At 46.4% G+C, this 24,954-nt stretch overlaps 5 protein-coding genes across 5 annotated transcripts; 2 read left to right on the forward strand and 3 right to left on the reverse strand.

Moving 5' to 3' along the window:
• Positions 1–1,056: 1,056 nt before the first annotated feature.
• On the reverse strand, positions 1,057–3,048 carry DFJ58DRAFT_882542 (aspartic peptidase domain-containing protein; the record flags this gene model as incomplete). The annotated part of the gene is made up of 9 exons (XM_041394574.1): positions 1,057–1,399; positions 1,455–1,624; positions 1,681–1,848; positions 1,903–1,989; positions 2,044–2,099; positions 2,152–2,314; positions 2,368–2,552; positions 2,607–2,675; positions 2,789–3,048. 9 exons carry the CDS (start codon positions 3,046–3,048, stop codon positions 1,157–1,159), a joined length of 1,401 nt encoding a protein of 466 aa, XP_041244103.1. The 3' UTR covers positions 1,057–1,156.
• Positions 3,049–5,146: 2,098 nt separating this feature from the next.
• DFJ58DRAFT_377326 (EAP30/Vps36 family-domain-containing protein) lies at positions 5,147–6,160 on the forward strand. The gene is made up of 2 exons (XM_041380108.1): positions 5,147–5,934; positions 5,985–6,160. The coding sequence occupies exon 1, from the start codon at positions 5,171–5,173 to the stop codon at positions 5,915–5,917; it is 747 nt and encodes a 248-aa protein (XP_041244104.1). The 5' UTR covers positions 5,147–5,170; the 3' UTR covers positions 5,918–5,934; positions 5,985–6,160.
• A 1,717-nt stretch (positions 6,161–7,877) lies between these two features.
• On the reverse strand, positions 7,878–9,969 carry DFJ58DRAFT_787783 (kinase-like domain-containing protein). The gene is made up of 10 exons (XM_041390121.1): positions 9,854–9,969; positions 9,783–9,806; positions 9,508–9,662; positions 9,334–9,448; positions 9,203–9,265; positions 8,958–9,143; positions 8,876–8,906; positions 8,787–8,824; positions 8,526–8,735; positions 7,878–8,473 (listed from the first exon to the last, which is right to left on the reverse strand). The coding sequence occupies exons 3-10, from the start codon at positions 9,651–9,653 to the stop codon at positions 8,258–8,260; spliced, it is 1,005 nt and encodes a 334-aa protein (XP_041244105.1). The 5' UTR covers positions 9,654–9,662; positions 9,783–9,806; positions 9,854–9,969; the 3' UTR covers positions 7,878–8,257.
• Positions 9,970–14,309: 4,340 nt separating this feature from the next.
• DFJ58DRAFT_841336 (uncharacterized protein) lies at positions 14,310–15,617 on the reverse strand (the record flags this gene model as incomplete). Its single annotated transcript, XM_041392700.1, has 4 exons — positions 14,310–14,482; positions 14,537–14,624; positions 14,678–14,962; positions 15,018–15,617. 4 exons carry the CDS (start codon positions 15,615–15,617, stop codon positions 14,310–14,312), a joined length of 1,146 nt encoding a protein of 381 aa, XP_041244106.1.
• Positions 15,618–17,074: 1,457 nt separating this feature from the next.
• DFJ58DRAFT_727835 (uncharacterized protein) lies at positions 17,075–17,953 on the forward strand (the record flags this gene model as incomplete). The annotated part of the gene is made up of 4 exons (XM_041385522.1): positions 17,075–17,508; positions 17,553–17,751; positions 17,808–17,820; positions 17,877–17,953. 4 exons carry the CDS (start codon positions 17,075–17,077, stop codon positions 17,951–17,953), a joined length of 723 nt encoding a protein of 240 aa, XP_041244107.1.
• Positions 17,954–24,954: the final 7,001 nt, after the last annotated feature.

Genomic DNA, 24,954 nt, shown 5'->3' on the forward strand with positions numbered 1-24,954 from the left:
ACCCCGGGCCGGTTTCTCCCGTACTACTACTTATCTTATCTCTATCATCATGTGATATTCTCGGCCAGGGGAGGTACTAGTGAATTCCAACCTGCATCGCGACGAAACGATTGACTCGATACGTACGCGTGTTACCTGTCCCAGAGGATTAACGTTATTGACCTCCGAGACTTTTCTTTCCTTATTCGCATCTCTTATCGCTTCTTGTCACCTTCGGTATCACTATCACCAGTGGCTTCTTTCCTTCTTGACATTTGGTACTTAATGTTTTGCTCGTGCGTAGTAACTAGGCCTCAGTAAGTAGTAATTGCACACAAGTTTAGCGTGTTGTGCGAACTTCGCCCAGAGGAGACTCCGAGAGTCAGTCGACAGACAACTTCAACATCCTTTCGAAGCCGAACATGAAATATAATACGCTGAACAACTTGGCGTCACGCTTGACATAGCTGCGAAGGAAGCTGTGAAGTTAAGTGAGGCCGAACTTAAGGCACAAATGAGTGCCCACCTCCAGGATGTTTGGACGAAGATACAAGGTGTGTAAGGCAAGATAGATGCGATGAGACCGGCGTAGGGCTTTGTTGCATTATCCTTACATTGGGTGGCTCAATTTGCTACTGGACATGGAATGTATGTCGAACTTGAAACTATAGCCGCCGTATGACTCCAGATATAAATAGTCTCTAGACTAGACGCTCTGTATCAGGGGCAGATGAAGGTGGCTCATATTGATTATTCTTTGAAAAGTTAAAATGCATACTACAATGTTTCTAGGGACATGACGTCCATCATGTCGTGAACAGAAGCCATGTCCTTGACTTGGGCAATGATATCATAATAAGCTGAAGCGATTCCGAGTCTCTTCTATTCGCTAGCAAATGGTCGTCCAAGGCGAGCCACCAATCGCAAAGCTTGCACCCGGTAAGAGTGGTCGAATATGGCAATAGTTTATCGACCTAGAACCGCCAGAGGCGGACATGCCTGTCACCAGATGCGGAGGCGGCAAGCGTGCCAGCAAGATTCACGGCAATCGCGTTGATCTGGTCAGTATGACAGCTTGACTCCAGCATAAGTTCTCTTGCAACGAATGGATAATCATGTGAAATGTCCGTATTAACACAGCCTGTAATTATGTTAGATGTTCGTATCAACAAAATCGTCAGAACAAAATAGCTATCGATGCAGAAGCCAGCCAGAAACAGAGCAATATACTCAAAGGACTACTTGGCACGCCACCTGACACATCACTTGATACAGCACCAGTGTTTGTGGCAAACGTCACAGCGCCGATTGTCGGGGATGGTACAGCACCTTTGATACCATCCTGAGCGATAGCAGTCTCTGACAGCGCAGCAAAACCAACTGAGGCGGGGCTGTACTTGAAGACAGAGTAAACGTTTTTCTGTGTATCAATCAGACGCTGTCCAGAGACCGTAGAATCAGTGATGGAAACTCACAAGGAATACGTGGCCAATAATCCATGAAGGACCCCCTTGGCCGATTGAGGATACGAAGAAAGCCCCAAGGCACTCCGTGGTGCTGACCTCGAAGAGCGTGAAGTCCACGGGGCTCATTGACCAATTGTTACCACCAAAGTTAAACTGTACAATCACCGTCGTGCTGCAGGCTAGGTTTGAAGTTGTCCTATCAGCTAACAAACTGCATGACAGCAATGACACTTACGAAAAGCGTAATATCCTTCGAATTGGCCCGTTCCTGCTTGTGATCCAGGGATCTGTGCGTAGATGCTCGCAATAGCACTGGCGGGGCCTGCAATGTTTATGGTTCCGGTGTCGATGATAGCAGTTGAGATCCCTGCGATATCGATGGACTTTCCCTGTACAGTCAATGCTAGGTTATCAAACACGTCAGCTAGCTGTCATGTATATTTTGAATTCTACTTACTGTTCATGTTAATCTCCCAGTATTGCGGTGTTCCAACAAGGTTATGGTATTCAATTGATCCCGTGTAGAGACTGCTGTTGGTGTAACCTGCCAAATGGTCACGTTAAACTGGAGAGCATAACGTGGGAGGAATATACCCACCCATGTCAATAACTCCTCCTGGCTCGCTTTGAGTTACATTATACACATTGTCATAGCTTACCAGCCACGAGTCAGAAAACATAGTGAAATCACTCAGTCTCCACATACCGTGTAAGCTGCACCCCGAATAACGCAGAATCCCAACTTCCACCGCTAGCCAGAGTTTGCCAGAAGGGCGTCTGTTTCGTGGAAGAAAGCGTACTCCAGGCAAGACCCATTACTCCTGATACAGGGTTCGTGGTGAAGGCCGACGAAGGAGCAATGACAACGCCTAACAAGTTCTATCACGTGTATGTAAAGTACTCAGTGTACATGACAACGTACCAAAGCCTTGTTTTGCCACCGAAAAACCAGCCATCTGAACAGTCTCCTCAGCAACATAACCAGCCAATGCAGCAGAGCCATATTTCTCAAACGGTGTCGAGAGATTCTGGAAAGTGGACGATTTCGCAGGATCGTATGTAGGGCTGGCTCCGCATCCGCAAGCAGAACCAGTCAGCCAGAGATCGCTGGAGAAACTTGTTCTAAGCGATCTGCGCCGAGAAATTCACTATCGCACTCACGATGAACCGGTGTCAAGAATCACATCATAGGACACTGGCGGCGTCCCAATTGCTATGCTTCCATAGTAGCTATTGAAAATGTCTGATTAGTAAAAGCGTGCTGGATAACAGAGCTTTCTTCTGCGCACGCTGCATCAGCTGCCTGATTGACGATGCTATACGTGTGGCGTTGAGGATAAAACACTTGGGACATGAAAGACTTTACATACAGGTTATACCCAGTACCCCTCTGCTGAAGCGACTGGCCACCGTACTTCACAACAAGCACATCTCTTTGGTCTTTTGCTTGCTGAGCCACCAGTGTGAGGTTCTGTGAAGAAGGGTTAAGCCTGCGGATAGGCATGCTCCGCCCAACGACAGCCGTTGATGTTGTTGGTGTTCCCGATGCATCCTGGGATAGCAGAAGGAACAAAAGGGTCGTGAGGCTAGCTGAAGCAAACATAACGCTCTAGAAAGCAAATTTACATATCGATTAAAAGGACAGACTGCCTGCAGTCTGGGGAAAAAAAGAAGTATTAATGACTCGAGCCTGCGAGTTGATAGCGGAAGAAAAAAGGATGCGAAGTCCGCAGCTCCCTTTTGAGCGTTATAACAAGTTTCATGCTCCAATAAGTACTGCACGCATGAGCGATCCACAGGTTCGGTTGCTCTGAGAACAGCCACGAGCAAAAATAGTCGTAATGGAGAGCCCAGTTGTCGTGAACATCTAGTCGTGAATCCTGGTTTTGCGGCTGGGCAACTGTCTGACGGTGCACTCGGAGTCAGCACAAAAGACCAAAGACGGCCCTCACGAGGATTGAATCCGACCTTGACTACTTCAATTTTTCAGTGTCTCTGTCACCAGTCAATGACTGGGCAAGACTGACCCTGACTCACGCTGAGCCCATCATCACATCATGGCAGTGAGTGTGAAGAATTTCAAGCTGTCAACATGATGACAAGGAACGAAAGTACTAGTATGGTCTAGGCTCGATATATACCAGCCTGGCTTATATAACCACGGACAAGTCGAGTGTGACTACGTCCACTCTCAAAGGACGTACGTCAGACTGGTCACGAGTCTTATGGTCCACATCGAACAAAACAGTTAAGGCGCGTTGGGCCACCAAGCTCGGAGAAGCCAGAGTGGCAGAGCGCAAGGGAAAGATATCCATGGCATGGCAGCTCAACTCAGTCATTCTTTCGTAATATGCAACAAGAAAGATGAAGTTGGGACAGTACTGTGAGCTACGCCATCTCACCAATCGAGGACTCCACACAGCGTTTTTATATCTGACTCGGAAGTTCTTGTCATGTTGCCCCCGGGGCCCGAATAAAGACGGACTTTGCTCTTTTATCCCAGCAGAAGCCAGGAGTTCGAGACCCCACCACCGTAGTGAAGGACGAGAATCTTACTCGAGACGAGTTCAACGAAGCAACGCTGTGCATAATTGTTGCGATGAAAGTTTATGACTGGCCGCGTCGACATGCACATCGGGTTCTGGTCTGCACTGCAAAATCATCGTTGGCGCCTTGCAACTTGCGGCCTTAAGCAGCATACACTATTGCCATACCAAGTGCAACAAGGGCACAAGTGGCACTTCTACGACAATACTCCTCATGGACGGAGCCTAGCGCAAATCAACCAGGAGGTTCTTTACTGAGTCAGAGACGAATTATTCGATGAACAGTTGGTTTCGATCACGCTACAGGTGCGTTCATGACTTCAGTTCACTAGAACTGATGAATTGATTAGTATATGTACACTTCTTGCCCTTCAAATCATTTCCCCCAACCCCCTCTCCACGTTCGATGATATCTGTGCCTGTGCTCTATCGGACATCACATCCCTAAACTTGTGTGCTACCGCATACCTCGCACATCTTTCGGTTATCGGCGGTCGTAGCAGGTAGCAGCAATCACTGGCTCGGGTTCACTGGGTGCATCACAGTCGCGGTCGGTCAGCGCCCGGAAGCGTTAGCATCGCCGACAGGAGAGACGGGCGGTCAGTGCCAACAAGAGGGCTCGCACTGTCTTCCTATGTTGTACGGTCTGCCTTGGGCAGTTCCCTCACCGAGTTGTTGAATGTTCAATATCTCCCATGCATGGGACAAGCGGCACGAAACTGTCGCAGAGCGTATCAACAAAGCACTCTGGTCCAAAGATGGCAAACTACTGCTGTACCGGAAGGAAGCGCCATTCCCGGCACATCCGCTCAGGGTGTGGTTCAATCAGCCATGGAGCCCAGCAATGCCCTTGTGAGTTGGTTCCTCGAAGAGCAGAAGTGTGGGAAAACGGCAACGGTACGTGTTATGGATCGTCGCGGCTGAGCGCTGAGCCACGCCTTGAAGATCGCTGTCAGCGTCGACCTGGAATTGGCATACGTCATATTGACGACTTATGTGCTAGGTCCCGGATCATAAAGTTGAACAAGAGAGTAACAGCGGTAAATAATAACGGACTTGTGTAGTATCAGATCTCAAGTGCTCAAGGCATTAATTAGTAGAAGTTGCTATCTTATCTTATCTCTTATCATCATGTGATCACGAGGACCCAACCTTCTCCAGTGAAGCAACCAACTCAATATGCATCGCGGCGTTGGTCTCGCTGCTTTTGACAAAGAACAACTATCACAGCGTTTTGCAGAACTATCTTCAGAGCTCTCGAAAACCCAGGTCGATAATCTACAGTCGCAACTAACACAATTCCGAACTGCCCTTTCGCACTTCGCAACGACACACAGAGATTCGATTCGTAGCGATCCAGCGTTTCGTCATGCATTTCAGCAAATGTGCTCGTCAATCGGCGTGGACCCGCTCGCTGGACCAAGGAAGGGCGGCTGGTGGGCAGAAATGCTTGGGATGGGTGATTGGCAGTATGAGCTGGGAGTTCAGATAGTGGACGTGTGCGTGAGCACGAGGGAGAGGAACGGGGGCGTGATAGAAATGGGGGAGCTCGTACGTATGGTCAGCAAGCTGCGTGGTGTCGAGAGTGGCGTCGTTACAGAGGAAGATGTCACAAAAAGCATCAAGACACTCCAACCGCTCGGCGCTGGATACGAGGTGCTTGACGTTGGTGGTGGAAAGAAGATGGTAAGAAGCGTGGTCAAGGAACTAGATGCAGATCAGGCTGTCATTATTGCGGAAGCACAAGTAGAAGGAGGGCGGATCGTTGAAGCAATCCTGGAGAACCGTCGAGGATGGCCAAGAGAACGTGCTCGAGCTGCTCTGGAGAATATGCTTCTTCGAGATGGCCTTTGTTGGCTCGATTCTCAAGACGAGCACTACGGGCGAGCCTATTGGGTTCCGTCTGCCATGCGTTGGGACGAGTAGTTCTGTTACTTACCAAGGTGCGTGCTATGATTATCCAGTTAACATTGACACTCAGATCGACCTGAAGGGACAGGTAGTTCAATTACAATTGAGTCGGTCAACCCCTCAGAGGCTCAACTATCAATATCCGTAAGTACTACCGCCTCCATCGAAAGGACGCGGAGTATCTTCGGTGTAGAAACACCCACTCGTGACTTGAAGCGTTTCACATGGTGTTGGATGACGTGGACTACATATGCAACAGTCGAAACGAAGACGAGACAGGGGGCATACATATCATAGATATCCTTCGCAATGATATAATACTGCGCTCAATGTTTTCATCACCTCATTTTCCGAGTGGCTTTATAACTGGTTTCGACGCTTTCCCGCATCACGTTTTTGTTTTTCTGTCATGGGTACTGACTCTCCTGCAATTCTGATTATGTGGAGTATATGGGGTTTGGCATAATTCTGAACATTGTTGGGACGCACCTGCCCATTATTTGTGAAGGCGTAAATATTTCCCCACTCCGAGATCACCTCTCTGATACCCCCAGCAAACATCCAACTACCTTATTCTCCATGTCAAACACGGTTACCCTCGACGCATCACTGTCTCCACCTGCCGCTCGTGCCGCAAGCTTGCGCGTCGTTGCAACTGTTGTGGGTGGTGAAACAACTATCACATAGTTAAGGTGGGTGTGGATCGACGACTTGTAGCCTGTGAAAGAACATCACTTCCCAGTACCTAGATTCGTACTAATCCACCTACCCTCATATGCATATGGCGGCTCTCTCCCCTGTAAACCATACGCATATACTGCTTCGTCTTTCGCAAGCACGATCTTCTCGGCGCGCCAATCCATCACCGCACATCCCAGTCCACATCCAATATCATCTGGCAACACGCTAGATCCTCCAGTCCCTTTTCCGGACACATGGTACAAGTATACCGAGTTTGTAGTCACAATGAAAAGATGCAAGTTGTTGTCCTTAGCATCGGCATTAGTGGGACTCGGAAGAAATCGAGGCCTGTGATAGGTTCAGGGGATGATTTATGAATGGTGCGTGTCTTAGGGAGTGCAGTCAGGGACGCTGCGGGAGCAAGTGACTGGTCCAAGTACCTGTAAAGTAGCACCGTCCCGTCGGCCAATCCGATGGCAAGGAAATATAGCGCAGAAGAAAGTGCAAAGCAAGAGACCTAAATTACAAGCTCACCGAACGAAAGCAGAAGGTAGTGGACCACTCACCGGATGAGGCTTATTGTTAGGCTGGATCTTGGAAGATCTCAATAACACTAGCAGTTGGTTTCTCTGTTCCGTCTTCCTAAGATCCCAAATCTTCAGTAAACTACCCTGTACTGTATCCTCCTCCCCAATTGTCACCAACACACCCTTCCTCTCTGCCATGTGTATTACTCGTCCTCCCACATGTGCGACCCAACTCGTTGTCGATACGAACTCCTTGTTTAGAATGTGTACACTGCCGTGAATATCCGCAGTGAGCAGCCCAACATTGGAGGGGACGACAGTTGAGATTTCTGATGCGTTTTTGAAAATCTCGGGTGAGCTAGCAAGGTCGTGGACGTCCTTCACAGGGTGAACATCGAAAAATGCAAATTGGCGAAGCTGAGGGAGTCTTGTAACCGAGGGCGACTACGACAGTCTGACAGTGGCCAACATACCGCAGTAGCAGCTACACCAGTCGTATTTGCATGGAGCTTGCCACGAAAATTGATTGCTGCAGTCTGTGATGAAACAGCGCTGGAACCTATCCTTCTTCGAGTACCATGTGAGAGTGCTGAAATGATGTATTGCAGTCAGGAACAATGGGCGGTGACGTTACAACTATGTACACTATAGTAGGACTAAATACTGATGCGGCATCAATGTGCGTCATTCAATGTGGCGTTCTAGGAACGTTCACACGAGAGAAGTTGACTTTCGAGGGAGAATAGACTTAAGATTCGAACGAGGAATGAACTGTCCGAACTAAAATGTATTCGGGGGAGGGGGGGGGGGAAGGATCAACTGTCCTACCAGTAATTCTACGTAGCGTTTAAATACTGTAGGACTTGCTTATGGAATATGAAGGAAACTGATGGAAAGAAAAGGAGATGTTGCCTTGACAGTAGTCAAGGCTTTTGGCGAGCGCTACATTCAAGCTCAAGGCTGGTGTACCATATTATGCTCTGCATTCATTGCGAAAAATAGCTACGATCTGCGAGTCTATCGAGGAAACCTGTGTGGGAGTAGCAGGAGTGAGATATCGCAAACATTATATCGTACAGAACGAAAATACAACATACAAAATTGCCATGTCACAGCATCACGAGTTGCATAAGAGTCAAGAGCTTTCCTATGGCATTTTCAGTTGTCCTCGTACAAATATCAGGACTTCATTGGCTGAAGGCCTGTGGTCCGGCTCATCAAGCCAGCACTTTTGCATGAAATCCCATAGAGCATCCGCAATAGGCGGAGTCACTGGTCGAGCAGGCCTCCGGCCTCTAAGTATCTGCAGGGTAACTTGATGGTCACTTCGAAATTCGGAATACGGAACTTTTCCTGTAAAGACCTGCAAGGAGAATAATAATCACATTGCATGGTGTCAAGATCCGCTCACAAACCTGCAACATGATGCATCCGAAAGAATAGATGTCTGATGCCAATTGGGGCGAGCTTATTGACTCATCATCTTCCGGGACTTGAAAGTTTTCAGGTGCGGCCCATCGCACATTGCTTCTGATATAGGACGTGCCATGGAGCTCGGCACAAAAAATCAGAATTCCATGGTCAGCCACGAAGGCGTTGCCGTTCTCATCAATGAGAATGTTGTTCTGAGTCGCGTCAATAATTGCTTCGATGAAGAAGGTATCCGTGGTACTCACGCTGGTGAGATCACCGTGTACTATGTTTTTGGAGTGTACTGATATTCATATTAGCTTTGCGCCGAATACTGACGTTTCAATGTCCATACAATACTGGAGAGCTGAAGCAACATCTTTGAGCTGTAACAGCAAATACTAAGATGCAAGCCATACCACGAAAAAAACACCCACCATTTGGAACATGAGAGTGAGAGTAAGTTGCTGGAAATCATGTTCCAGAAGCATGGTGAGTGAGCCTTTGTGCATCCATGGGGAGACAATAGCAGGCAGCGGACCGAACCCTTGAGTTATTCCCAGAAAGGGTAACAGATTGGCGTGTTTCAGCCGAGTGTTCCGCTGCAAGTCATGTTCCAGCCTCTGAAGTGTCGTACATTAGCAAATAAACACGTGGCACCCGCGCGCAGAGCCACCCGAACCTCGATAATTTGTGTTTTGCAACTATCGTTCGGAATCTCAAGTCGCAAACACTTTACCGCAACCTGGTAGACAGAGAGACGGTCAGTCATGGGCGAATATTAACAGGTGAAAACTTGAAGGATTTGCTCGCCTCTACCGTGATTTCAGGGTGTTTGTGTATGCACTTCCAGACATCTCCAAAGCTGCCTTGCGCGACAGGGTATCGGGATGATTCCTTGCTTATTTGCTCAGTGAGGTCGAGCAGACTAATAATCCGTACGTAGATACTCAGCAAAAATTGCGTGAGATGCACAAAAAAACAAACTCATGATTCGCGTTCTTGTCATATATTTTTTGGACGTTCGCCTCTTGTGCCGACTTCGAACGAAGCCCAAGGCTGGCAAGTAGCAAGCGTAACCTCCACTTCTTCAGCCAGGCTTGAAATTGAGCGAGAACTTTTGAGACCTTCATGGATGATATCTAATGTGGGATGATATCGTGGGCAGTACAAAGCATTGTAAAACAGGGGATATGATTGTATATCATGAAGGATGTTGTGAGGCGGGCAATCTTTAGCATCGAGTACTCGAGGCGACGTACTGGGGTGTTTCAAGAGAAACATTTCTGAATATTGTCAATAAAAGCACACAGAAGGAGACCGAAAGACATACACACAAGTTTTTGATGATGAATATAAGTATATTAACAACTTGTACGACATCATCGATGCATCATCTACAGTTGTATCTCAACTGTACAGTTTCTTTCGAAAGGGTTCCCACGCATCGAGGTATAGGTTAGGCTCGTGACCAGCCTGGCGTATACTACCACGGATACTCGAGTGGTGCAGCCAACGCGCCAGTTCGACAATTCGATAGAATTTCCGAAGGTATCCAATCAGCTTTTCCTTCTTATCACCAGCATACAGAGTCCTCCTAATCAAGTTGTCAATACCACTATGAAGAAGATATACAGCTCCTTTTCCCCCTTGATCGTCCAATACTTCCAATCCTGGAAAAATATGAACTGCTATGGTGCGCGTCACTTAGACACCACCAATTGTGTGCTAAAGTCCTACCGTCTTGAAAAAACGTCAGAATTTTAATTCCTCTTACAAAAATGTTCCTTTTGATGAGACGAACAAAACTGTAAGAGCGATTTTCAATCTGGTCAAATTTGACGGAGATAAAAATTTCGTCGGCAGTCAGATTGGCCACTTGTTATCTACCCTACTGACAGTCAATCAAAAAGTTGTGCTACAGTCTCCGGAACTCGTCGGTGGGACTTGTACTTGGTTGAACTGAACTGCTGGACCTTCAGCTGTGCATAGCATCAACGACGGGGCTATGCTCTGCTTGTGAACGAGACGGAGAAGTGGGCTTATTGGGCCAACGAGCTGCACGAGCCTGAGTAGCTTTGATATTGTTGTTTCTTTTGGTCATTGTACCAGTGAAATGTGGATTTGAAAGGGCCAGTCACTCCGTGCCATACGCAAAGCATATTTTGTACTTAGGTTGAATCCTACGACAACAATATCGAAGCAGATTCTCCATCCTCCGCGTCGACTTTGGCAGCGGCTTGTAGGGTAGGGTTAGGGTTAGGTTTACAAACTTCGAGTCAATTTGGCCTCTGCACACAATTGGTGGTGCCTAAGTGACGCGCACCATAGCAGCTTCCTGTGCACAAATGGCGTGGTATCTGCTCACACGCTGAACGCTGAGCTCATTAAAATTCCTTATGGTGATAAAACTTTGAATTCCGGAGTGCTGTACGTTTTGTGGATCGTCGTGGCTGAGCCGCGCCTTGAAGATCGTTGTCAGTGTCGACCTGGAATTCGCATACGTCATATTGACAACATGTGGGCTAGGGCCCGGATCATAAAATTGAATTCTAGTATCATCACCTCCGGAAAGATACAGACTTCAATGAGCCGGAGGCTAAGCTTGAAGCTCTTTTGGCAACAACCTTCCACCCCCTCGACCTGACGACAGATACACTTGCCCTCAAAAAGGCGATCAGGCAGCTGCTCAAAGGCGCATACCATCAACTGAGTGGGCTCTGCATCGATCATCAACCTGCGTTTTGTTTCCACCACGTTATGCGGTGTGCATGTGATCATGGTTTGCTGCAGGTACAGTAGTACTCGGCGGTAGTAAACTCTTGGTCCTCTGTGTCACTGAACCCTACCACCTCTAAAGATGACGGAATTTACTCGATAGAGCATTGACCAATCATACTCACAAAGGTATAACGTAGGGCTGTATATCAAGCGCGGTGTGGGTATCACAACCTGGCAGGCACATATAAGAAAAGTGCTCAGCCAGTATAAGTGAGTCTCAGCTCTGCCTAGCTGCTATACTCGCAGAATGCAAGAATGTTCGACCCTAAAGGGGAAGCAAGGAAAGCAAGGATCCACGGAATGATGCTGAACAACCCTGGTGAATGGCGGTGAAAGCGCGAGAAATGCGCTGAAGGCACGCGCGGGAAAGTGAAGTGCGAAGGTGCGCGGAGCGCGGGAAGGTAGTGCAAGCAGTGCACAAGTGTAGAAGACGGATACTGGGACTGATAAGAGGGAAAGTGCGGATCTAGATGGATACTGATAGTGCCCACTAGCTATAGACTGATGCTAGGGCCTCAAAATGATGATGGACACATGCATTGCATGGAACTAACTGATGATAGATACTGAGTGGTAGGAAGGTAAGGTGGAATAGTTTTTGGGTGTAAAACGAACATGAGTGTATGTAAGTTCTACCTAAGCGCTCTCCCAGGGCTCGGAGCCGAATAGGGAGCGCTCTAAGTATGTAAATGAGGTAAGGTGATGTAAAGTAAGGGTGCATAACAAAATGGGAAGTGTAATATGCTAAATATGGTCAGATAACGAAAAGGGACATACCGAGGGACTGGTTGGATGATGGATGGATGCTCCTGGATGCTGTGCGACATAGTGCGCTTAAGCGCGAGAAAGCGCGCAAGGCGCGCACGCGGGAATACTGCGCGTTGTGCGGGAAAGTGTCGCGCCTATGGCGCGTTCCGCGGGAAAGTGGTGCGCTCTATAGGGAATGACTAGAGGGTGATGGTGCGAGTTGTGCCGTGAAGGCCAGTCATCAGAATTTGTAATATGAGCCCATATGAGCCTGCAGAAACGCGAGTCTCTACAGCGGATTCAACATTGGGCAACCATCAACATCTTCCGACCTCAGGCAATTGCTTCTTAAAAGCAGCTACTCCACCTATTACCGAGATTGCAAAGCAGAGTCATCCACCCTGCTGTCTGCATTGACGCGTTGCAATGATATGTGAGTCCGAGAAGGCGGCGCGATGCTTGAGGTACAATTTTACAGGCCTGCCTGTATCCTAACCATGCACACTCATGCACATCTATAACAATTTCCACGAGAACCTCCGTGATTTTGACTTAGTTCATGCGTCTACCTTGCAATATTGAATTGATCTCTTTTGGCATATCTTATTGGCGTTATCGATCCATGTGCAAAAATAATCCCTTTTCACTTGCACGCACTATCAACATCAAGCGTGTCTTCCGAAGAGTGTATCATGTAAAGAAAATTGGATTCAGATACTACAATACAAACTGTCGATATCTAATACTCGTCGTCGTACATATATGAAAATATGGAAACATTGTCAAGAGATAAATCATACATGGAAAAAATGATTCCATACTGTAAAAGAAACAAGGAGAAACACGTCTACAAGTCACAAAAGAAATGAGCAGTCCAATGTCTGTCGAGTACATATCGATAAAAGGAAGATGCGTCCATAAGTCACAGGCAGTCCATTGTCTGCCAAGTACATACTGATAAGAGAAATACAAAGAAAAAGAAACAAATCGAGAGGCATTTACAAGATGACAAAGAAAAGAGAGGGGACTTAGGATAGATCGTCACATATGCGAGCCACAGATGGTTGCCTTCAACTCCAAGTCATAGGGGACAGGAAGGAGGCCGTTGCATTTGCGGTTGTGTCGGTGAGGCGATCTCAACCTGGCTGGGCTGATATGAAATATCTAAAATGCTCAACCAGTATAAGTGAGTCTTGGCTCTGCCTAGCTGCTATACTCGCAGAATGCAAGAACGTTTGACCCTAAAGGGGACTGCTACTGAACACAGAACCAGATGAAAGAAAGACCCTTGAAGTGCGATGGATGCGTGAAAGCGCAAGAAGAAAAGCGAAGTGAGCGCGAAGCGCGAGAGAGCGCACTAAGGTAAGCGCGAGCGTGGGAACGTGAGCGCTAAGGCGCGCGTTGTGCGGAAAATACCGGATAAGGAAACGGATAAGGAAGCGGATGTGCAAAGCGAGTGCAAACGCAGAGCGAGTGTTATAACGAGCGCGGATAAAGGTCTAGTATAGGCGGATAACGATAACCATTGGAAACACAAAGTGCGCCCAAGTGGTGACTACTACTCTAAGGTAAAACCCAATAGCAAGGGAAGTACAGCAAAGGGGAGTAATAATGATGGTGTAGTAAGTCAGCAACTTTATACTATGGAAATCGCATCGGAAGCGGAAGGGATAGGAGCAATAAGCGCTATGAATATGTAATGACATGTAATAACGCTGCAATGCTTGTTACAAACCACGAGGCAAGGCATATGACGTACCAATGAGGTGGGTGGACATAGAGGGACGTTCCTGGATGATAGGCGATGCAGGGCGCTTAAGCGCGAGAAAGCGCGCAAGGTGCGCGTGTGGGAATGCTGCGCGTTGTGTGGGAAAGTACCGCGCCTATGGCGCGTTTCGCGGGAAAGCTGCGCGTTATGTGTAAAACGACTAGGGACATGATAGAAGTCGAATATAGCTGATGGTGCGAGTTGTGCATTGAAGGCCAATTGTCATGAGTTGTGAAAAGGTGTGAAATGTGCCTATATGTGCCTGCAGAAACGCGAGTCTCTACATCGGGATTCAGTTGTAGGGGACATCCGACATCGAAGACTGCAGAGATAGGCTAGGCAGCGCGAAGAGATAGTTTGTGCGCAGCCAGTGGTTGCCTTCAACCTCGTGGGCAGTGAAGCTCCAGGTCGTAGGGGACAGCGAGGGAGGCCGTTGCGAGTCTTCGGGATTTGGTCGTAGGGGACCTTAGGAGTAGCGTTGTGCGTGAAGATGTCAGTCTTGAACAATTTCGATCGAGGTTCCCGGGTTGGGCGTCGTCAGGTGTAGAAGCGGTGGTCCAGGTGACAACATAGAGGTGAGTCCAAGCTGCGCCATGGCAGCTGCCCAACCGTCAACAAGAGCGGCTTGGTCGACAAGGAGCTCGTTATGGAGTTGTTCAAGGTGATCTATATGAAATCAACAAGTGGAGCGAAGTTCGAACGTCAGCGGAAATCACTCACTGATCATAGTAATGTGTTCCAGTTGCTTAGTGTGAGTACGCTTGATGCTGTCACGGACAGCGGCCAAGCGAGCCAATCTAGATTTGTGCTAACAAATGACGATGAGTGCGGTACTTGGTTTTGCAAGGAGAATGCACATACTTTGTCTCTGCCCGGGTGGAAATTCTGATGCCGTTTCATATCCGGGGGTTTCAGCCAGGGGATGACAATCTGAGGCAGGATGCTGCCGAGAGAGAGCCCCGTGGTCGTTTGAGCTGAAGCATCCATGAGACTGAGCGAAACGTCGGTGGCTGCAGATGTCGTCTGGCGTCCGTCCTTGAGGATCATTGACTGGAGCTGCGTCCGCTGAGAGGGTCCACTCGAGCCATCAATCGTGAGTGCTTTCATGCCCAGGAGTAGGTCGCCACTGGAACAGTCGCTGTCGTCCTATAAAGATTCAAACATTAAGCGATAAAGTTGATTAGACTGTGCGACTTCATACCTTGGAGAGAGTGCTTTCCTGAAGATCCGCAGCCGAGAAGTCCTTCATGAAATTGTCATCGTGGTCGATGAGGGTGGTGTCAGAACCGTTTGAGAGGCGCTTGGCATTCCAAGTTGACAGCAATGGTGTGCATAGTGTACATGTAGATGGTGAAGTGCAGGAGTCAAGATTCGATGAAATTGATGCTGATAGAGAAATGCCACAAGATTCGGTTGCAATTGGATTCGATGAAATTGATTCTGTTGCAGTAGAGAAATCAGATATTTTGTTGCAGATGAGAGGTACGTCGAGTTCGGCCAAATTATGCTTCGGAGGGAATTGGGTATCTTTACTGAGGAGTATCTGGGTGGTCTTGTGGGAAACTAGAGCTAAGACCACGACAGAAATGCAGAGTTCGGATATGACGAGGCCAGTGGTAACATTCTCCGCTTCTTTGACAGCCTTGGACGTGTGATCCACCACAGTTTCCTTGAAAAAGAATGCCCCGAGGCACCCAGCGACGGTGACATGGGCAGCACCGTCGAAGATAGCGGAAATCATATTGTAAGACAAGTTGAAGTTGGTGAGTAAAGAATAAGTCGTAAAGAAATGCACGTACATAGAGGACGGGAAATGGGAGGGATATCTGGTGGGCTCAGTGTATTTATACGACATGACCTAGGTAATATTTTGGCACTGCCATGAATAAACGGACTCGATCGCGACGTGTCTAGTCACGTGCTTTCAAAATCAGTTTATGTCAGCTCCAAGTCAGCAGAACATGCCCTAAAGCCGCACTTTGCAACGCGTCCCACTTGCTCTCTTATCAGGAACCTCCTCATTGTCTAGATCTTCACAAGTAGAAACCCTTCTTGAACTTCTTTTTTAATTATCCGATCAGCTCACCGTGTCATACTATGTCAGGCTGGCTCCAACTGGTTTCTGCCCTTCAACTCTGATCTCCGGATCCGGGTGTCAATGGCCAACTTCGACCAGGAATGATGATCTGCCTGTCATGGCAGTTGTTGGCAGCCAGTAAGCCCATAATATGAGGATCATACCAAGGAAAATCCCTATCGTGCTTCAACATGTGGCTGGCTCATGTAAGTAGAAAGGAGTCCGTGCGGCGTGGAGTCTAATTTCCATACCTTAATCTTTGCATGCCTCATGATCACAAGGTTCTGGGGCGTTGGGCATTTTAATTTCGAGCTCCCCTTTTGTATTTACTATTAACCCTTCTTTAAAGCCAACAAAACTAGAAATATTCTCAACTTATCCGGATTTCATTAGTCCAAGTTTGTCACCTGGCCAAGCTTCTGATAGGTCTGGGCCTGTGATGTCAATGCCTTCAGATTTAAGCTCTAAGTTCAGAGGGCATGTATGTTTGAGGGAGCTTGCCTTTGTACTACCACAACCATTCAAGTGCTTGAGCTCAAGCTTTAACTCCTTCTCAATTTCTTCGTGTTTTACTATGAAAACTTGCTCTTCCAGTTCCACACACATGTTGGAACTGTTTTCAACCAATCAATTGGCTGATGAAACAGGCCTCAGAGCTGCTTTGTGTCACTTAGATGCTGTAGAAGGTCACAGCGGATTACAACCTGCAATTGAGCATCTACTCTCTCTCCCTCATGTTTTTGCATATATTGTCTCAGGTATCTCGCAGACTTTGTTTCCATCACATCAACTAACTTCCTGAATAGTTTGGGATTGCTCTGCAGAAATGATCTCACAAATAATGGTTGATTTTCCTACAGATGCACAAGAGTACTACTCATCCCCTGCGCGCAAGATACTGGACAATGTGTCCGTTCACACTCTAGCCCTGCCAATTGAGTCTTTGACGAGGGAGGTCACAAAGGACATTGGTCGCTACTGAGCCTTCATTGAGGACGCACAGCCCGTGCTTTGTGCATTGAGCACCATGAAATTTGCTGATGTAAAGAGCAATCCAAATTCCTTCGGAGTTGAACCTAATGACAGATCCATCAACATGCAAGCGTCCCGAAGCCATGTGCAAGCATGACTGCCAGAATGCTTGTGTAAGTATCAATGCATCACTCTTCACCAAGCTTGGCATGGCTGTGCCTCCCACAAGCGAGGCGGCCACATTGTTGTCTACCTACATCCTTGCAGAGCTGAAAAAAATTCTCTCGGTGCGTATCCTCATGATGTACTTTTCTACGTTCCCTGACAGCTCCCCCAAGTTTTACCTCTCGCTTCTGCGGAGAACGGAATTAGCGGGCGACCTCAAAGCCTTACTCTTCTCCAATGTGGAGGAGTCTGCCAAAGATGTTGCGCCTGAAGTTTCATTACTCAAAGACACCGAGAGCTCAACAGAACAAAGTGCGTATCCAATGGTACAGCCCATGAAGGCTGCTCTTTACTTCGACAATGCGAACAGATTCGGCGAGTGGCGAATCTTGATATCTACCGAGGCACATAACATCTACTCGCTCACCGTCAAGCGGACAAAAAAATATTCAAGATTATCTACAAGAAGATCAAGTCCGTCTTTTGATGACATTTATATCACTGATCTTATAATTACCACAGACATCTCTCGCATGGTCAATTCTCAACCAACAATCACATGAGACTCAATGGATCGGATGCAGGCATTCCTGTCTTTGAAGCCAAGATGACCAAGGATCTACGGCTAGTGGTAGATGTGATTTCCCAGAAACTCAGGGCAGGAGATAACCTGTTTTTATCACAGTACCAGATTGATTGTGTCCCAGACTTGAATGGAGAGGTATGTGATTCTTCCATCAAAGACCAGCACGTGATGCTGAGATCGATTCTTGATAGTTCGAGAGACAAGGTATGCCATAATGCATAACGAATGACCACCTATCTTCATCAACACTCACAGTGAAGACAAGTCATCAAAGTATATGGAATCTATAGAAACTCCGAGCTCAGCGGAATATGGAATGCCTTGGGCAACCATCTAGCATGCAGGGGTGTGGAATGTCGCAGACGGTTGAGCATACCTGTCATCTATTATGCGACATACTGAGTAATCGCTCTATCAGATGCATATTTTGCACCAAACCAGCTGGCAACATTATTCTGCCAGCCTCATTCGCGTCGACGGAACCCGAGCCAGAGATTCTGGCAAGTCCACTGGGCCTTAGTGCTGAAGACATGGAGCATGTTGAGTGTTACATCCTTCGATCGCACAGTGATTGATCTGTGTTGCAGCTTTGATCTTTGCTCGTGTATGGATAATTATTTTGCAATTTGATGCTTGATGATTGATGATTTTCTAGCCTGAAGAAATATGTTACATTCTCACAAGTATGTCTATCTGTATAGCTTTTCGATAAGGAGTGACTTGATAATGTTTCCTCAGGCATTTTTACATGGTGAGTAACCTTGTACTTGGTGATCCACATCGCCTCATTCTTGCAAAAGGTCTCATCACAAACCAAGATATACACCACGCCTTCATGCCCTCGTATGTCCTACTGCTTTGAAATGAGTTTAGTGATTGACATTGCTTCAGTCCTCAAGAACACGAGGTCATTGAATGCACTACGTCGTGCTATGTTGTGGGTCGCAGTGGCACAGGGTAAGTAACCTTGTGCTCGACATTACTCACGTATCTATTTCTTGGGCTACTAGAAAAACAACGACAATGCTGTTCAAGATTCATGTATCCCACAGACCGTCTTAAACCTCATTTTGTGTAGCTAGCAAAGATGATTGCAGCCGATATCTTCAACATGGACAATCCTGAGACAAGACGTAGTGCTGAGCTGTTCTTCAACACTAATGATGCAGAAGTGCATGACTCATTTATCACCTATGATGTATTTGAAAAGCAATATTGGCCGCATTTTCTGCAGGGTCTCACCAAGAACCTTAGTAATACTGCTTCCTTTCTGTCCTGAGGTGATACACTCACACGTTCTACCCAGATTCATGGTTGGTTTTCAGCGAGTTTATGGGCAAGTAAAAGTCCATATCCAACCAAGCAGTTTTTGAACTACCTTACAGGTATCATCAAAGGCTCCGAACAGGCGTTGGGCTCCCAGAATGGATTCCTCGACCGTCCAAGCTACCTTTGTCTTCCTAGTCATTCCAATCCGATCTTTGCAAACCAGAGAGACATACTCTATGATATATTCGAGATCTATAGGAAATTTGGGAAGCAGAAACACCACTTTGATGTAGCAGATCGGTACGGGCCAGTTTTCTCAAAACTTGTTGGACCCCACAATTAATTCCACACAGTACGCATGCGATACTCAAGGTCTTGCAAAAGCAAAAATTTCCTGGTCAACAGGTTGATTACCTGTATGTATATCTCCCGTCTGGCTAACACTAGATCCTGATCGGTTACACCAGGTATGTGGACGAGGCTCAAGACAATCTTTTGATTGATGCGATGAGTAAGTCATATTTCCCTTCTTCAATACAAGAGTGTGAAGGAACTTTCTGTTTCAGTTTTGAGGCGAACTGTGTAGGAATCCAGATGGTCTTTTCTGGGCTGGGGATACTGCACAGATGATCTCTGCCAGAAGTTCCTTCAGGTTCAACGATTTGAAAGCATTTGTATATCGTATGGAGGTGAGCGACCAGTGACTGTGTCCCAGAGTGTGATCTGATGTCTTCCTACAGTGCCACAGTAGCTCGGTAACCCTCACTGGAGCTTCTGTGCAGCAACCAATGATGTTCCAATTGGCCACTAACTACAGATCACACAAGGACATCGTGAACTGTGCTCATCTGTCATTGAGCTCATTACGAAGTTCTGGCCAGACACAATTGATCACCTCCAACCTGAAAAGGGGACGGATGATGGAATGGAGATGAAGCCAAAAATTTTCACGGAAATGGATATTGACACACTCTGCAAACGGTTTTTGGTCGACAAAAGGTAAGTAGACCACCTTAATCTTCACCATTCCCCTGCTGAGATTCTCGCAGTGCTAGTAACTCAGAGCTTGGAGCCCACCAGTGTAAAAGGTCCCTGCTTAAGGTCCTGTTCATGTTCTGAAAAGTTGTTCTATAGGCATACTTGTGTGTAACGAAGTAGTGGTCAAGAAGTTGCAAGAACAAGTAGGTGATATTGGAATGATTATGTGAGTTGTCTCACATTTATATGTCACGAATTCCAAATACAAACCATTATTCTTTCTTGAACACTCGTAAGACACCCGTTAAGCGCCCGTCACAAGCGCCTGTCGTTAGCGCTCAGTCAGCGTCTGTACCGATAACCTTCACAAACCCTAACCCGAATTCATCCTTTACATTTCCGAACTTCTCTATTCCATTAGCGCCCACTACCTTTATCTCCGACATCCCTAATTTCGACTTCCTTTCACAAGCGATTAAGTCACAGTGACTCTAGAACCTTCGAGAACCCTTGCACAGCTGTAACACATTTCATGACATCATAGGTGTAGTTATATTTAGATCATCGTACGATTCCCTTTTCTATTTAATGATTGGCTAGTTAGTTCAGATTCAGATTCAGTCTCCGCTTCAATATATGTATATAGGTAGCTCATTGTAGTCAGTAGTTCTTTAGTTCAAACCTCTTTTGTATTAGCTCACTGCTAGCAATCCTAAGACGTCCCTGCTCATATTCTCTTTTCTGTTGTGATACCTTTGTTTGAGTCCTAGTCTCTGCCCCTGCGTTAATTCGTTATAAGGGTTGTGACATTAGGTTTGAACTATAGGGGACTCCGACTCTACGCATTACCGCTTGCACACTTTATCCTTTGAAACTTTGTCCAGCCAAGCTTAGGCTCAATAAACATTCAAACGATCCGTTATCAACTTTTCACGTGTTCTTTAATTCTGACTTCTATAATCATAGAGTCAACGGTTAAACAACAAAACCATCTTATATTGCCCAGTCTAAACAACCGTGACCCTTGAATTTCAACCACTCTCCCCTTTGCTCATTTGAGCGCATTCATACCTATCCGCTTTCGTAGTTAGTAGTCCTATACCAGGCCCTGCCTTACATTGCAGCCGCCAGTATACGGAGGTGTTCACGACATTAGGTGTGTCACTGCAACTGTGAGTGCTGGCCCAAGACCCTGCCTACTCAACGTTACTATAACTTTCTTTTTTACCTATCACCTTATTCTTCGTACGATACGTAGGCTACTCTACCCAAGTTTAGAAGAGTTGTCTAGTGATAAGTCCCACGCACAGATCCTACCGAGGATTTAGAAATGCATCTAGTCGAGAACTGTCGCTTGTAAGCTTCGGCTGGAAGAGCGGACGTGTCCTTCTAGTGTGTTCCCTTGGGAAGTGTTGGCAAAGGCACCTAGTTTCTCTCACTTGGCGAGTATAGTTGTTACGTACACATCTTTGTAGTTAGTATCTAGGGAAGAGTCAGTTGGGTTTTACCAGGACCCTTTGACCCTGAAGTACTGAGGTAGATCTGATCAGATATCGGGGACCTGCTTCAGTTTTCCATTTACATACTCACTTTTCTCACCTTCCGTTTTCACCATCATTCCCTTATCGGATGAGCCGTTACTGACTAGCTCATCATTCATTCATTCCTTTTCGGGTAGACCGTTACGACTAGTCTACCACCAGTCATTTGTGAATCGGGTTCCAGAATACAGCTGGCACAATGACAAGAAGAACGTATTCCTTGCAAGAGTTCAATGCAATGGGAGAAGCGCTCAACAGGAAAACTGTTTGTATGTTACCGTTGTGGAAAAGCCAAACCATATTGCTGAAAAATTGCAGAACTCCGTCTCCACAGAGAGAGACAATCAGTACGAACTCATAAAATTCCCGCGAAAGAAGACACCCTTCCAAGTTGGTTCATAGAATCCCTTAACTCACTGGAGAAGTTAGAGGAGAAGCACCCAAATGGTTCAAGGATTTGGCCGCTTACACCACAAGGCAAAGAATTTTTGGCAAAAGAAAAGGCCGAAAGAAATCAACCGACCGAAAATGGTTTAGAGATTGGGTAGCTACTAGGAAAGAAGAAATCCTAGAAGAACCAGTAGAAGAAGACGTGTCTGGAAGCAGATATTCGATCTTATCAAACTTTGCGGATGTAGAAGAAATATACCTAAGATCAAAATCAGAACATTTCTACATTCCAATAACGCTGAAAGGAAAGAAGAAGACTGCGGACGTTAGAGCCCTTGTAGACTGTGGGGCATCTACTTTATTTATTAATAGGAAGTTTGTGTTGGACAATGACGTTCGGTGTCGTAAATTATTAAAACCTATTCCGGTTAAGAACATAGATGGTTCTTTAAACTGCCGCTGGATCGATGACTCATTTCGCCGAACTAGGTCTAAAGATCGGTGACCATGTAGAAGACAAAGCAGCCTTCATGGTTACAGACTTGGGAAGCGATGATGTTATTATCGGCATTGACTGGTTAAGATATCATAATCCAGAGATAGACTGGAATGCAGGACAGTTTTCGTTATCTAGGTGTCCGCTTAAATGTATTATGAAAAAAGGAGCAAAGACAAAAAAATAGAGAAAACTAGGAAAGCACAAAAACAGGCAGACGTAGTTCCAGGATCTGATTCCCACAGAAGAGGATGACGATGAGGATATGAACACGAGGAAGGCGACCTGTGAAGAGGTAGAAGACGAGGATAGTCCTGAAAGATGGATTAGATATAAAGCCTCGGTCGCCACGGAGCAGAAGGTAGCAGAAGAAGCTACAAAGAAGAAGTCTGTTGAAGAGATGGTTTCCAGACTGGCTTCACGATTACCTGGGAGTGTTCTCAGAAGAAGAGTCCAAAACAATTCCCTGAAAGAAAGAAATGGGATCATGCTGTGGATCTTAAGGATGACAATGATCTTCCTCCGAATGCGAAACCTTACCCCTTGTCACCAAAGGAGATGGACACTTTGAAAGATTGGTTAAAAGCCGAGACTGCACTAGGACGTATTAGAGATTCGCAATCTCCAGTTGCAGCACCTTTCTTCTTTGTGGCCAAAAAAGATGGCAAACTGAGACCTGTTAGGACTATAGAAGGCTTAATGAGAAGACGGTTAAAAACGCACTCAAACGATTAAAAGAGAACGACCTGTTCTTGAAGCCTGAGAAATGTAGCTTCGAACAGTCTAAAGTCGAGTTCCTTGGGTTGATTGTGGAAAAGGGCAGTGTGTCTATGGACCCCGTCAAGGTAGAAGGAGTATTAAAATGGCCTGTTCCCAAATGCGTAAAAAGAAATACAAGCATTCATGGGCTTTGCCAACTTCTATCGAAGATTTATACTTGGGTTTTCAGACATTGCCAGACCGATGAATGATTTGCTGAGAAAAGATGCCAAATGGGATTGGACAGAGAGACAGCAAAACGCCTTCGATGAATTAAAGAAGCGTTTTACAGAAGCTCCCATCCTAGTAATGCCAGACGTTGAGAAGAAAATGAAAATAGAAACCGATGCTTCTGATTATGCAACAGGAGCAGTTCTATCTCAACTGATGGAAGACAACCTATGGCACCCAGTGGCTTATTACTCGAAGTCGATGAATGATGCAGAGAGAGAAATACGACATCCACGACCAAGAGGTGTGCGTTCGCAAAATCCCGAACATAGGGCTCAACTTTACATAAGCTTAAACCTTAAAACATAGCCACACGAAGTTTCGAGAGCACTGTATCTGAGGTTCTCGATGGTGACTTCCGAGTTTGCATAAAATCGTTAACTCGATACTGGAAGAGGGGTTTTTTTCTCGTCTAGATACATTTAGATAGACGGTTTAATAAAACTCGCTTGTGGGATGACGCTGCCCTACTACCGAGTGATTTTGAAGCAAAAAAACTAGCCACGTGATTTATATAATTAACGCGTTGATATCAATATACGTGTCGCGTCTCATATGTATCCCTGTCGCATCGCACCACCACTTGTACTCTCTTAAACTATAGACTTATCATTATGTATTCAAACCAGCAACAATCTGTATAACAGCATCCAACAGCAATCATGACAGCACGCCACATAATGACATTATCATATCAAACTACGGAACGAGATCCAATCATCCTTCACAGTTTTTCGATACCCAGCATTCATCCGGACACTCGCAAAGCCTCTCATAGACTTCGAAATACCATCACATGCAGAACCAGAACCAGAATCCGATACATGCTATATGCACCTTATTCTCTGACTATGATCTGGTACTCGGTCAATACGTATGATAACGAGGATCGTGATCCGCTCAACTGGCAGCCTCCTATTATCGAAACGGACTTCACCAATATCGACGAAGCGCTCGAACTTAAATTAAAATACTGCAGACTCACTCTATCGATTATTCAAGGCAGGAAAACTCAAAGTCCAGGTCGGCCCTCAGCAGAGATGGGCCATACTTTGCCCAGATTGTGATGAATGGTGCCAAACGAGTACTCACTCCTCCATTGCACTGGATCGAAGGCCAAATTTATACCATTGAGGAAACACCGCGGCAGTAAGAAGTGCGCCCAGACCGTGACTAATAAACAAAAGCAGGCATGTTCGGAACGTGTCTGATGAGCCAACCCCTCGTTCACTCGTGGCATTCTCACATCAAAACAGCGTGTTTCATTTTAAATTCTATACATGTAATATAAATGTTGCTCGCTTACAGTCAACCGCCTCCGGGCCCTCCTTTGATTATAACTTTGCGCAGGAGTCCCAATCATCTGGCCAGAGGATATGCGTCCTTTGGTATGCTCTTCCATGGGAACGTTACCATGATGGCCAGGATGGCCTACCATTCACTATCGACACTTGGGTTTGCTTGGCTACGTGTTTTCCGAAAGTGCACGTTCATGTATTTGTAGCTTACTCGCGTCATTTGCTCCTCCCTCGCGTCAATACTAGGACTTTGTTTGCATTGAGAGTGCGTGACTAAGCTACCTAATATGGTATATTGCGGTGATCGTCATGCCGTGACAGTAGGGGGGGGGCTCTGAAGTTTCTCGGGTTGTATATCCGATATTCTAGTTTTGCA

This window comes from Suillus subalutaceus (assembly GCF_016647625.1).
Source record: "Suillus subalutaceus strain FC151 chromosome Unknown DFJ58scaffold_51, whole genome shotgun sequence".
Taxonomy (NCBI): domain Eukaryota; kingdom Fungi; phylum Basidiomycota; class Agaricomycetes; order Boletales; family Suillaceae; genus Suillus; species Suillus subalutaceus.